This window comes from Eurosta solidaginis, chromosome 3, assembly GCF_040869045.1.
Source record: "Eurosta solidaginis isolate ZX-2024a chromosome 3, ASM4086904v1, whole genome shotgun sequence".
NCBI lineage: Eukaryota > Metazoa > Arthropoda > Insecta > Diptera > Tephritidae > Eurosta > Eurosta solidaginis.
The window spans coordinates 34,581,831-34,597,190 of record NC_090321.1 but is presented as its reverse complement, the minus strand read 5'-3'; the positions used below and the strand labels follow the sequence as shown (position 1 = coordinate 34,597,190).

The 15,360-nt window shown below is 42.9% G+C and overlaps 1 protein-coding gene across 1 annotated transcript in view; it reads right to left on the bottom strand.

The window, feature by feature from the left end:
- Positions 1 to 14,866, bottom strand: part of gsb-n (gooseberry-neuro) — a 122,380-nt gene extending 107,514 nt beyond the window's left edge. Inside the window, exons 1-2 of the mRNA XM_067777079.1 lie at positions 14,800 to 14,866; positions 8,608 to 8,921 (exon numbers count right to left, since the gene is read on the bottom strand). Of these exons, the coding sequence (XP_067633180.1) occupies positions 8,608 to 8,921; positions 14,800 to 14,866 (381 nt within the window). The remainder of the gene's footprint in view (positions 1 to 8,607; positions 8,922 to 14,799) is intronic.
- Positions 14,867 to 15,360: the final 494 nt, after the last annotated feature.

The window sequence follows — 15,360 nt, the reverse complement described above, 5'->3', positions numbered from 1 at the left end:
ACACATAATACATACATGAATAGAAAGCGAGATATGAAAAAATCGCCCATAAGTGGCGCAAGGATGGAGATATTCACAAAAATCTTATTTGTGGTGCGATTTGGCTCATATTTGGAACACATAATACATACATTAATAGGAAGCGACCTATGAAAAAATCGCCGCTAGGTGGCGCAAGGATCGAGATATTCACAAAAATCTTATTTGTTGTCAGATTTGGCTCATATTTGGAACCCATTATAAATAGAAGAATAGAAAGCGACCTATGGAAAAAAAATCGCTGCTAGGTGGCACAAGGATCGAGATAATCACAAAAATCGTATTTGTGGTCCGATTTGGCTCATATTTGGAACACATAATACATACATGAATAGAAAGCGAGATATGAAAAAATCGCCCATAAGTGGCGCAGGGATCGACATTATCACAAAAATCGTATTTGTAGTCCGATTTGGCTCATATTTCGAACACATAATAAATAGAAGAATAGAAAGCGACCTATGAAAAAATTTGCCGCTAGGTGGCGCAAGGATCGAGATAATCACAAAAATCGTATTTGTGGTCCGATTTGGCTCATATTTGAAACACATAATACATTCAAGATTAGAAAGCGACCTATGAAAAAATCGCCGCTAGCTAGCGCAAGGATCGAGATATTCACAAAAATCGTATTTGTGGTCCGATTTGGCTCATATTTGGAACACATAATACATACATGAATAGAAAGCGAGATATGAAAAAATCGCCCATAAGTGGCGCAAGGATGGAGATATTCACAAAAATCTTATTTGTGGTCCGATTTGGCTCATATTTGGAACACATAATACATACATTAATAGGAAGCGACCTATGAAAAAATCGCCGCTAGGTGGCGCAAGGATCGAGATATTCACAAAAATCTTATTTGTTGTCAGATTTGGCTCATATTTGGAACCCATTATAAATAGAAGAATAGAAAGCGACCTATGAAAAAAATTGGCGCAAGGATCGAGATAATCTCAAAAATCGTATTTGTGGTCCGATTTGGCTCATATTTGAAACACATAATACATACAAGATTAGAAAGCGACCTATGAAAAAATCGCCGCTAGGTAGGGCAAGGATTGAGATATTTACAAAAATCGTGTTTGTGGTCCGATTTGGCTCACATTTGGAACACGTAATACATACAAGAATAGAAAGCGACCTATGAAAAAATCACCGCTAGGTGGCGCAAGGATTGAGATATTCACAAAAATCGTGCTTGTGGTCCGATTTGGCTCATATTTGGAACACATAATACATACAGGAGTAGAAAGCGACATATGAAAAACCGTCCATAGGTGGCGCAAGGATCGACATTATCACAAAAATCGTATTTGTAGTACGATTTGGCTCATATTTGGAACACATAATACATACAAGATTAGAAAGCGACGTAAAACAAAATCCCCGCTAGGTGGCGCAGAGATACAGATATTCAGAAAAATCGTATTTGTGGTCCGATTTGGTCGACATAATTTGGAAAACATAATACATACTTGAATAGAAAGCGACCTATGATGTCCGATTTGGCTCATATTTGGAAAAAATATTACATACAGTCCGGTAGAAATGACATGAAAATATTTTGGAGTTGGAACAGGGACAAGCATACGTAGTGCAGAGTCGAGTAAAATCTTTGGAAGCATTATGTATTGAGGACTTAGATTGTAAGAAATTGTCAGGAAAGTCCTTTAAATAATGAGTCACAAAATGAACTAAATAGAATGAGAAATAATGAGCAATTAAATAAAGACTAAAAACTTGAAAATAAAATAATTAAAAACAAGTAAGGAAGGTTAAGTTCGGGTGTAAACGAACAGTATATACTCAGTTCAGAGCTATGGTGAAAACATAAGGGAAAATAAACATGTTGGAAAATGATCCGAAGGTAACATTGGAATGTGTTTGTATGACATGTGTATCAAATGAAAGACATTAAAGAGTATTTTATGAGGGAGTGCGCCATAGTTCTATAGGTGGTCGCCATTTAGGGATATCGCCATAAAGGTGGATCAGGGTTGACTCTAGAATTTGTTTGTACAATATGGGTATCAAATGAAAGGTGTTAGTGAGTCCTTTTAAAAGGGAGTGGGCCTTAGTTCTATAGGTGGTCGCCTTTTCGAGATATAGCAATAAAGGTGGACCAGGGGTGACTCTAGAATATGTTTGTACGATATGGGTATCAAATTAAAGGTATTAATGAGGGTTTTAAAAGGGAGTGGCCCTTAGTTGTATATATGAAGGCGTTTTCGAGATATCGACCAAAATGTGGACCAGGGTGACCCAGAACATCATCCGTCGGGTACCGCTAATTTATTTATTTATGTAATACCACGAACAGTATTCCTGCCAAGATTTCAAGGATTTTTTATTTCGCCCTGCAGAACTTTTTCATTTTCTTCTACTTAATATGGTAGGTGTCACACCCATTTTACAAAGGTTGTTTCTAAAGTTATATTTCGCGTCAATAAACCAATCCAATTACCATGTTTCATAAATTTTTTCATATTTGGTATAGAATTATGGCATTTTTTTTTTTTTTCGTAATTTTCGATATCGAAAAAGTGGGCGTGGTCATAGTCCGATTTCGGCCATTTTTTACACCAATATAAAGTGAGTTCAGATAAGCACGTGAACTGAGTTTAGTAAAGATATATAGATTTTTGCTCAAGTTATCATGTTAACGGCCAAGCGGAAGGACAGGCGGACAACTGTGTATAAAAACTGGGCGTGGCTTCAACCTTTTCACAGAAAACAGTTATCGTCAAAGAGTCTATGCCCCTACCAAATTTCACAAGGATTGGTAAATTTTTGTTCGACTTATGGCATTAAAAGTATTTTAGACGAATTAAATGAAAAAGGGGGGCAGCCACGCCCATTTTGAAATTTTCTGTTATTTTTGTATTTGGTTACGCCATATCATTACTGGAGTTGAATGTTAACATAATTTACTTATATACTGTAAAGGTATTGCATTTTTTGTTAAAATTTGACTTAAAAAAAAAATTTTTTTTTAAAGTGGGCGTGGTCGTTCTCCGATTTTGCTAATTTTTAACAAGCATACATATAGTAATAAGAGTAACGCTCCTGCCAAATTGCATCATGATATCTTCAACGACTGCCAAATTACAGCTTGCAAAATTTTTAAATTACCTTATTTTAAAAGTGGGCGGTGCCACGCCCATTGTCCAAAATTTTACTCATTTTCTATTCTGCGTCATAAGTTCAACTCACCTACCAAGTTTCATCGCTTCATCCGTCTTTGGTAATGAATTATCGCACTTTTTCGATTTTTCGAAATTTTCGATATCGAAAAAGTGGGCATGGTTATGGTCCGATATCGTTCATTTTAAACAGCGATCTGAGATGAGTGCTCAGGAACCTACATACAAAATATCATCAAGATACCTCAAAATTTACTCAAGTTATCGTGTTAACGGACGGACGGACGGACGGACATGGCTCAATCAAATTTTTTTTCGCTACTGATGATTTTGATATATGGAAGTCTATATCTATCTCGATGCCTTTATACCTGTACAACCAACCGTTATCCAATCAAAGTTAATATACTCTGTGAGCTCTGCTCAACTGAGTATAAAAAATTTTAAGTTAAACGGCTTTATTGAAAACAATACTTACATGAAATAATAATAATATTAAAAGCTAGAAATAATTAGGTAGGTCCTAGGTACTAGTCATCACACTCCTCATCAATCTAGGGCGTTGATCAGACAATTAAATAAAAGCGTTGGACGCGTCATATTTCTACTGATAGTCATAAGTAAAACTAACTGAACCTTAATCAGTCACATTTTTAGAAATTTCACGCGCCCAACGCTTTTATTTAATTGTCTGATCAACGCCCTAGATTGATGAGGAGTGTGATGACTAGTACCTAGGACCTACCTAATTATTTCTAGCTTTTAATATTATTATTACTTCATGTAAGTAAAACCGTTTGACTCAATTTTTTTTTTTAATTATTTTATTATATATGAAGTGGCAAGTCCAAGTGCTTGCTGTCATCCATGCAAGAAACGGCACATTCTCGGATTCATATGCGTCAAGAAGGCGAGACTTTGAAGTACTCCGTCTATCTGGAAACTAGCATTAACAGCGAAAACAATCTCAACTTAAAAATGAAAGGGAGAATAAAACTTGCCAACAAGTGTTAATTTGGCCTGTGTAGGCAATTGAAAAGTAAAGTCCGCTCCCGACGAGCAAAAATCACGCTCTACAAACCACTCTCATACCTTTCCAGATAGCTTACACGGAATCATGGGCAGTGTTCGAGAGAAAAATTCTCCGGAAGATGTATGGTCTTGTCCGAGTTGCCGACGGCGAGTGTCGAAGGAGGCATAATGATAATCTGTATGAGCTTTAGGCAGATATAAAGATATTGCTGTTATGAAAAGCCCAGAGGCTACGCTGGCAAGATATGATATGCGAATGGACGGAGGTTTTGCGGTCAAGCAAGTATTTCAGTCGACACCGCTGCATCGACGCAGAGGAAGGGAGAGACCTGCATTGAATAGGGAAAGGAAGGTGGAGGAAGACTTGACCTCCCTTGGTGCTATTGATTGGCGTCAGTTATAGCGAAGCAGTGACGGCTGTTTTTGTAGTTGTTGTAGCGAAGGCTGTGGGGAGTGTTATCGATATTGATGGTCTATATTGGAACGAGAACGTTCTCGAGAACGAAAATCGACACTGATGATAACACAACGCCGATACTGGTTTGTCACGAAGTCAAATTTGACAAGGGATGACGGAAAATCGTTCCAATATACATCATTTATCTAACCTTTCGGAAAATCAACAAAATAAAATAAGTCATATTGATGGTCCTTTGCCGGATGTAGATCCGGTACGTTCCTGTAACAAGCACTATTTAAGTGCTTAGCCGACCATCTCGGGAGCGATTTAGTATGACCACATTGAACCATCTATGCCATAATGCCTTCCCACCTCCTAAATCCATGAGGAATTTAGGGTTGCCAGAACCTCCGCTGCTAAAGAACTAGAATTCGCCCCGGGTAGGTGAGGTTGACAATTGGGTTGGAGTAGCTGGTAACACCTTCAAAGCGTTGCGCTACATAGCAATTTTAATCAATTTGGCATTTTAGTTGCCTCTTGCGACAGGCATACCTGTCGCGCGTATATTCCAAGCCCTCTAACCCGCTGGGGTCAGTGATAGCTGTCTGGACTTGTTATGAAACTTAGGGGCTAAACGCCAATTAATGGTGATGATGATTTAGCCCTCGATTTGAAAAACTTTATGGAAACTTTGAATGAGGACCGAGGGATGCAATAGAAATTGCCGGTAAAACTTTCGCGACAAAGGTCAGTAATGCCTTCACCTTCTGTTTTGTCAAACTTGACAGGGATATCATCGTCGGAAATGTTACAGAGTGATGCCTCTTCTTCCTCTTTTTCTTCTTCTTGTAACGATAATGTTACTTCGAAAGTTTTGGGGTATTTATCGATGTTGACAGCAAAATATTCATCCGGTACGTTCCGGAAAATGAACCATTAAGTTAATAGCTCAAACAACTGGGGAACGATTTGATATGACCACTTTGAACCTGCTTGGCCATGCAAGCCCCTCCTTCCATGAGGAACTTGTGGAGAGGGTCAAGAAGGCCTCAACGGCACTATATGCATGTAAAAGAATGCTGGGGTGTACGTGGGGCTTAACGCCCTATCTTTCTCATTGGGTTTTTACAGCAATTGTAAGCCCTATTCTATACAATGGAGTTCTTGTTTTGTGGAAAGCCACACAAAAAACAACATACCTCAAAAAATTAGAGGGGGTATGCAGACTTTCGATGCTTTGCATTACGGGAGCCCTGAAAACAGCCCCGACGGCCGCACTATATGCCATTCTGCACATCCCACCTGTAGACCTGGTAGCAAAGAACATAGCATTAACAACTGCAACTAGGCTCGGTGTCTCGGGGCAGCTTGAGCGCGGACCATATGGCCATATTAGTATAGCGTCATCAATCACAAGACGAACAGACTACTTGATTCCCTATCTGCGCTTCGAGGGAGATCTTAAGGCCACAATAGAGATGGACGGTTAGCGGTTAGAAATAGTAGCCATAACCAAAGCAGAAACACTGGAAGAAAATAACCCAAGCTACAAATGTGTTAACTTTTATATTGACAATCAAGCAGCAATTAAGGCAATAATCTCGCATAGCACAGCATCTAAATGCAGGTTAGAGTGTAAGCAGTCTCTGTAGAGAATCGGGATAGGGAGAAAAATACATCTATATTGGGTCCCAGGGCATATGGGATTAGATGGGAATTAAAAAGCGGACGAACGGCATCCTCTTTGGATTGTCCCAGTTTTGTTTCTACCTGTTTCTGGAATTTCGTCCAGTGCGTTGACCTAGGGTTTCTAAAGGTTCCTCCCTTCTCTACCCTCTTTAGGTGGATGCTGAAGCTGATATACGTATGGTCGGAGAAGGATGGTCTATCAAGAACCATCCAATCATACCTTGATATATCACAGAACATTGTTGGACCAATGTATTTATGGACATTTCCCCTGTTGGCTATCTGCAAATTGGTTTGCAGGATGTAACAAAATAGGGATTCGCCTCTCTCGTTCCTATCTGCTCCTCCCCACGCATTGTATTGCGCATTTGCATCTACGCCTATGACCAACCGCCCTTTGCGCCCTTCCTCCTGTACACTCCATCGGTGGAACCTCCGCAGAATGGGCCATGTAGCAGGACGCCAGGATAAATGCCTGCTTATTCTTTTTCTCAACGGCGACCACTACGAGGTCCTCAGTAGTGTAATTAGGCAGCATGTATGAATGCATCTGTTTCCTTACCATTACTACAGCTCGCACCCGTCCTTCCGTTTTCGCGTAGTAAACGCCAAACCCGCCCGCGCTAAGTCCAGAAACTTTTCCTCCCGATGAGAGCCATGGCTCCTGGATCAGCACCATTTCAAACGAACCCTCCTCAAGGGTTAGGAGGAGTTCGCTCGACGCCACTTTACTGTGTTGGAGGTTTATCTGTAGGATTCTCAGCACCATTGGGCTGTTTGTCCCCCTCCAGCACCTTCGTCGTGAAGTCGTCGTCCTCCCCTTGCCCTTTTGGTTTAGAGTATTCGGGGCCCCCTTGATCCCCTCGTAACTGTTGTGCCGGGTGTTCCTCTGTACCAGTCACTGCACCATTTGCCGGTTGGTCCTCTTCTAACATCTTCGTGGTGACGTCGGGGACCTCCACCTGTTTTTTTCCCCTTAGGCTTTTGAGGTCCTTTTCGACTTCGCCTACCTCTAGCGTGTTAGGATTTTTATCCTCGGGACTTCTTTTCCTGAGTCGCAAGTAAATTTTGCCAGTGCCAAAGGACATCTTGCCAAGCCGCGTATACAAAAAATCCCCCGTCTGCTTGTTTATTTGGAAGATGTAGAACTGACCTTCCTCGGTAGGCCAAGATACAAGTACCTTCCAATCCTGTGTCGATATGTTCGGATTCTGATTCTGCAGAAGTCGCATTGTATCCTCCGACTTCATCACGCATGGTATCCATACCTTAACTTTTGGTACCGTAGTTGGAACGTCCCTCTGACTCGCAGCTTTCGAGGCAGTTGCTACCTCGCTATTGGGGCCCATCTGTCCTATAGCTTTCGGCCTACTTGTCTTGTCTAAGCGACTGCCCTGCCTCGCGGCTCTAGGACGGGGTCTTTTCTGCCTCTTGAAAGCAGGCTTGTCGCCTTCCGCCGAACGTTGCCTCTTCATTCTGCCATTCGACACTTCTTTCTCCTCGTACCGGTTACAGAACCGAGGGTTTCTCGCAGCAAACCTTTTGAACTGCCTTCGACCTACTTCTACCGCCTCATCGGCCCATTCCAAGCGCTCGATCTCCACTTCTGTTGGGTCGACCACTGCTCCCAGGCGTTGAACAATTCTTAGTGTTGCCCAGTACTTCGAGAGAGCTCTTTTGTTTCTTCTGCTCCATACCCTTCTCCACTCTTCTACTCCGTTTTCATTTGTGTGCTTCTCCAACACGGAATTCATTGATTCAGTACTACTCTCGCTCCCCGAGTCCGACGCATTGCTTAATGCGTATATGTCGTCTTTGGCTTGCGACTCAGTCCTCCTCTTATCATCGTCCTTATTACAATCAGGTAATGAGTCGTTCATCTTGGTCGTACGACCACCTGCCTGACAAGGCTGGCTCAGCGGTCCAGTATTATATACGGGGAAAGAACCATCCGCCACAGCAGCGCCCCTTACCGTGGTAAGGCCATCAATACTTCTCGAGGTGACCCGGTATCGGGAAGGCTCCGTTCGAATACAGCCAAATTTATCCACAGGCTGAAATTCGTCCAATTGGCACCGTCAGCATAACACCCTGGATTAGGGGGTTGGCAGTTCTTGGTCACCGACATCACGCGACCCTCCTATGAGGCGAAACGGTGTAGATGTCAGTACTAAACAGCTCCGCCTCATAGTCGGGCGCTATGGAGTTCGGCTAAGCCCTCACACCAACGACAAGGTGCCTACCCTAGTGAGGTAGCCAAACCAGCTAGCTCAAAGAACATTATTTCAGTTTACTTACCTTGATCAGTTTCTCACGTATCTCCCAACTGAATATACCTGGATTTGCTTTACGCAATTCCTCGATGCGCGCTTCAATTTCCGGTGATGTGACTTTCGGTTTGGAGCCGCCTATAACACCCGGCCGTATAGAACCAGTTTCTTGGTAACGATTCAATATTTTCGAGACACAACCGTGCGAAACGCGTAACTGTCTTGAGATCACACAAGGTCTTATGCCATTGGCTGCCATTTCTACGATTTTTAAACGAATATGATTCGGCAGTGGACGTCCGTTAATGAAAACGCCGCCAAGTTGATTGACACGTCCTTGACCTGTGGGAAAAAGGAATTTTTTAGTAAAAATGTATTCGAAAAGCTAATTAATAAGGAGTTACAGAAGAAAGCACTGCAATATTATGGCAATTACTAGAAATACTTCGGCCCGGAAAATGGCAAATGTATTCTAGACCTTAGAGCTCATAACATTTACTGAAAGAAATGTCGCTCATACACTCAGAAAGGCTTAAATAGCTTAGGATTATGCTAGGCAAAAGCAGTGATGAAAGATTAGTGTGGGTTCAGGGCTAAGAGAGCCTCAGTTGACATTGAGTGCTATAGAAAGGCCAATGCACAGCTGGAAAGATTGTGATGGACGGGATTGCTAAAATCAGCGCATCCCGATGTTCAATGCAATAAGGATCAGGTCTGTTGAAATTTTATACAAAGGTGTATTGAAGCTGTATCCAGACGCGGACTACATACTTCCGCCCACATGCACTACAGAAATCTAACCGGGTCTTGCTTAGGTCACATCATTTCTGGAAATATTCACACAGATCCCTTGGCTCAAATGTACGTAGCCCAAAGGATATGGTGTGTTGATAAGACTTCAAAATTCCGCTGACATCTAAATTTGACCTGGATTTTCGTTGGAAACTAAACGCGTTCACGATCGGAAAACATCTGTAAGGCGCGCCACTGACAAGCTGGTTGAGTCAAAGCATTTGCAGCTAAATCAATCGTACCGATATCTTGACTCACTCAGTGTCCTCCAGATGGAGGTCGATGCTAAAGTCAGATATCGTGCGGAGGTGTTGAGCCTTTCTTAGTGTGACAGACTTGCTGTCCAATGACCAACCGGGATGGGTGCGAGATCGAAAGGTCCAGATCACGTTTGGATAAGAAAGGAACTAGCTGTCTTCTAAAGCTAAACCAATCTGCAGGGACAGTGTGGCATCACAGTTCATTGCGCTATTGCAACGATGCTCTGACGGTGGTGCTTATCAACAAGCTCCTTCTGCAGACACTGTGAGGATGAGAAGGCAAAAGAGTCAATTCGTCAGGATATATCAATCGTGAGCGCAGGACTCACTGCGTCAACTGGCAGCCGATGGTAACATTGGCATCTGACCACCTGCCTATACTTATTTCGCTCGAGTGTACCGCCGACTTCATCGTCACAGAAAAACGCACTTTCATAAACTTCAAAAAAGGAAAGTGGGACGAATGCAAATCCTTTACAGATAACCGCTTTGCTGCCGTCCCAATCCCGACTGATGCTCGCCAAGGAGAGCGTGCTTTCCGCAAGGTCATTGAATCCGCCTCGGCTGGCTTCATTCACGCCGGTAGAATTCCCGAAATTCGGCCTCACTTTCCGGTAGAGGCCGCAAATTTAGTGAGAGGACGTGATCTTACAAGACAGCTCGATCCCGGTGACCCCCAAATAAGGGATATAAACCAACGCATCAGATTGCTTGTGGATGAACACAAGCGGGCGCAATGGGAGGAGCACCTAAGCGGCTGTAACCCCCTTGCCCGTATAGGTAAACTTTGGTCCACCGCAAAGTCCCTATCGAATCCGTCTAGGCACAATGACAAAGTTTATATCGCCTTTGGCGAGTGCTCTCGGATGCGAAAAAATGCGCGAGCGCTTTCTGCCGACAATATATAATGCATTCTACGGTCGACAAAGAAAGACGGATGGCCAACAGACACGCACATAAACATAAATTCAGCGCGTCTCAAATTACCACCACCGCCAAAGAGGGTTGAGGATGCCGTCGGTCATGCTAAACCATCCAAAGCAGTGGGCCCAGACGGCACAGCCATGCCGATGCTTAAAATCCTAGGGTAAGAGGGGTTCAAATATTTAGCACATGGCTTCAACCTGTCTCTTTTCACCTTTGTCATTCCCGAAAAATGGAAAATGGCCAAGGTGGTCCCGCTACTAAAGCCTGGGAAACCAGCTAACGTAACAGAGTCATATCGCCCGATATCTCTCCTATCGGCAGTAGCCAAGACGCTTGAAGCCATTTTACTCCCCTCATCTTTGTCAAAGCAAATTTGCAGCTAGCCTGTCATCAGCATGGCTTCAGAAAACTCCATAGCACCACCGCCGCGCTAAATGCCATTAGCACCAAGATAAATTGCGATTTAAATCAAAACCCCCACCATAGAACAGTACTCGTTGCGCTAGACCTATCAAGAGCTTTTGATATGGTCAACCATGGCACGTTACTGCAACACCTGGAAGGGTCTACCCTTCTCCCATTTCTTAAAAGGTGGACCCCAAATCATTTGGGTGGTCGGCAGGCATCGGTGCAATTTAGGAACGAAACATCAAAACCAAGGAGAATTAAACAAGGGATGCCAAAGTGTGGTGTCCTAACCCCACTTTTGTTTAACTTCTACATATCAAAGCTACCTTCGCCACCTGAAGGAGTCACAATCGTTTCCTACGCCGATGACTGCACAATAATGGCCACAGGCCCAGGCCCACATATCGATGAGCTTTGCAACAGAATAAACGGCTATCTCCCTGATCTCTTTAGTTTTTTCGCTTCGCGAAACCTGGACTTATCACCGGCTAAATCCTCCGCGACCTTATTTACAACATGGACGTCCCAAATGTCGACCATTTTAAACATCCACGTCGATGGCACTACGCTACCGACTGTTCTACACCCCAAAATCTTGGGTGTGACATTTGATCAGGATCTACATTTTGGCGAGCATGCAGCCGCAATTGTACCGAAAATCCAGAGCCGTAATAAAATCCTCAAATCTCTTGCTGGCAGTACTTGGGGAAAAGACAAAGAAACGCTCATTACCACTTGAAAAGCAATTGGCCAGCCGATTGCATGCTACGCGTCCCCTATATGGTCGCCAAGCCTAAAAATTACTCACTGGAAGAAGCTACAGGCCTGCCGAAATACTGCTCTCAGAACCGCCACGGGCTGGGCTGCCTTCTTATGTCCCCAGAACACCACCTACATAATGAGGCGAGAATACTTCCAATCAGGGAGAGAAATGAGATGCTAACCAAATAGTTCCTGTTGAATGACCAGAAACCTGGGCGTCCCAACAGACATCTGATAAATGAGCCAACACCACCCAGGGGTATAAGGCGTCATCTCCGAAAGCATTATGAGGAAATACGGCACCTGAGAACTCAGAACAGGTCCTCAGCGAACTCCACAAACAGGCGTCGGCCCTATATGCCAGGAATTGCCCCGTGAATCCAGTACTCAAAGAACAGTACCAAAAACTAGCGGAAAGGAATGCATACTCCCCAGGGAAACGCGAGTCACTCTAGCTCAACTTCGATCTGGATACTGTAACAGGTTAAACTCTTACCTATCCAGAATCAACACTGACATACAAAATGTATACCCCGCTTGCAATATGTCCCCACATGACACCAACCATCTCTTTAATTGTTATGTGGAAACAACGCCTCTAACACCCCTCTCATATGGTCCACCCCTGTTGAAACTGCAAGTTTCCTTGGACTCCCGTTAGAGGATATTGATGACAATTTGTGATCGGTCGCACCTATTGGATGGGGCGAAGCACTGCTGCAATAACAACTACAAGTCAATTCGTCACTTTCTCTGCTGATTTCCAGGACTACAGGAAAAATTACTCAGATTTCTGGGCACATGGATTTTCGACGGGCTTGCAGAGTTAGGGAAGGTGAATATTTCGCTCTTTAAGTTAATACAGAAAGCAAGTGTTTGATTGAGAATTCCTATGAAATCATACAGCGGGACGAATGAGCCGGCACTCACTGAGGCTAGAAATGTCTTCGAGTGGTAGTGTGGGAGGTCCCATTGCCCCGAGTTGAAGAAACCAACTTCATTCTTAATCTCACGCGCATCAGTTCCTACTACTTGTTGAGTAAGTGAATAATCTAGTCGCTTGACGGCCAAGGTTTTCAGCTTGACTTATTAAATTGGAATTCTGCGAGCCATCTTCTTTTGACCATGTCAATCTTCAGTCATCTAAACTCGAAACTGTGAAAGACGTCTATCTAGGAACCGCAATGACGGTGAAAATCATGTAGGCTCTACAATCAAAGTCTGCCGTATTTTCTGGCCAAGAACGATAACCAACGCCGATCTACTGTCACTCACGAACAACCCCCCAATCTACACTGAAATTAAAAAACGTAAGTGGGGTTGAATCGGTCACACTCTCCGCAGAGAAGATGACAACGTTGCCAAAATGGCCTTCCAATGTAATCCACAAGGAAGCCGACGCAGGGGACGTCCTCGACAAACTTGGATGCGTACGATTTTCAATGAGAGCTCTTCCACTGCCACCTGGAATGAAATAAGACGTTTAGCGACTGATAGAAGTCGCTGAAGAGCGTTCGTCTCCGCCCTATGCTCCGACTAGGAGCGATAAGTTGTGCTTCTGGATGGCTATAGTATTAGTTTTAACTTTTGCGATTGTCAACTAGATGTTCAATTCTGTCTAGGAATATAACCCACTAACAATCAAACGGAGAGTTGCTCTTGCCAACAAGTGCTTCTTTGGACTGAGTGGCCAATTAAAACGTAAAATGCTTCGCCGATGAACAAAAATTACGCTCTTTGTTTTTTCCATCATACCTGTCCTGGTGTATGACTCATAGTGATAGACTCAGCCGAGGGACGATAGGATAGATCCTAGAGTGGGCGAGTAAAAATTTATCCGGAAGATTTATGGTCCTATCCAGGATGCCGAGAGCGAGTACCGAGAGAGAAGATCATATGAGATGTATGAGCTTTACGCAGTTCACCGACCAAAAGCCCAAGAGATTCAAAGGGAACAAACAAAGCTCACGCTCTATTAGTCTCTCATATACTTGTCATGATGAATGGCTCGGTGTCAGAGACGGAGTTCGAAGTGCTCGAGAGAAAAGTTCTCCTGTAGATTTATTGCCCTCTCAGTGATGCCGACGATGAGTATCGGAGAATATATGCGTTTTTCGCAGCGACTAAAATCGCAATTGATTGTAACGCCGAAGCGATTTTCGATATTTCGGAACAAGTCACGACAGCTATCGTGGAAGCGCAAAGGAAGGTCAAGCCTTCCTCCACCTACCTCCACCAACTCAATGGAGGTCCACACGTTCCGCTGCTTTCAAACTGCATGATATCTTCTTGTCCGGAGCGTTTTCATCTATTCGCAGTACATGAGATAGCCAGCGAATTCGATGCACTATCTTCATATCTGCGTAAAGCTCATCAATTTACCTCCTTCGAAGCCCCCCGTCGTCATTACGGACAGGACCATACATCTTCCAGAGACATTTTATTCTCGCACACTCAAGAGTCATCTCATCTTCTCTCGACACTTTCCATGATCCTCACCATACATGTGATTTGAAAGAGGACTTTACTTTTCAATTGCCTACTAAGTCCAGTGTTGTCAATAATTACTCTCCGTTTAATTTCTAAGCTCATATTGTTTTCGCTGCTTTCTACATAGATAGATGAAGTGCTACTCGGTGTGGAATTTAAAGCCATCAATAGTTACGTGGCTGCCAAGGCGCCTTTTCTTTCTTGGATGATAGCAAGTACTTTGTCTTTTCCTCATTTACATCCGAAACGTACAGGTTCCAACTATGGCAGAAGATTATCAACAAAAATACAACTCTCCACAAACTTTCGTGGGGTCTCCTTCCCGCTACAACAAGTATAAGAAGTCTAAATGCACAAAGGCTTCGCTGGCTGGGTCATGCTATGCGAATGTTGAATACGCTCCTATTTGCACGCATTTTTGGAACAAAATACAGGGCAGACCTCGTAGAAGGACACTTATTCTCCGCTGATGCTCCCAATTGGTGCCGGTTCTCACAAAACAAGCCTAGCTGGCGAAGTTTGTGACACAACGGCCAAAATCGCGCCAATTTTTGATAACGATGTCTTCATATCTGACTTACCTTGAAAAGGATATCCCGAAAAGAAAGGTGCTCGCATATTTAGCGAGTTTGCGCTGGTCATATCCATTTTAAGTGAGAAAGATTAGCTTAGTGTTTCGGGAGGAACTTTTAATAATATTATTTTAATTTATTTAAATTTTTGTTTTTAGCACTTTGTTTTGTTTATATTCTTTTTTCTTATTTGAATCAAAAATTGTCTAAAATGCATTGCATTGACTTTGGTAGATATTACGAAGAAAATTTTTTATTAACTAATCTTCACATACATTTTGAGATTATTAAAAACAGAACAGCGTTTTATAAAAAAAAGAATTCTTCTTAGTTTACAAATTTTTACGAAATCGATAAATCTTGTGTTGTTTTTTTTTTTTTTTTTTTTAACTAGCACATATGCGGTTTCGTATGAAAATACCTAAATGCGGTTCTAAATGTAGATATTTGAAAAGCTCGCCATCTGCTGTTTTTGTCAACACGTTGTTATCGCGCGCACACGCCGCTCGATATCCGACGGAAATCAGTACTTTGACAACGTTCAAACCACAACGATTTCAGCCACTTTTG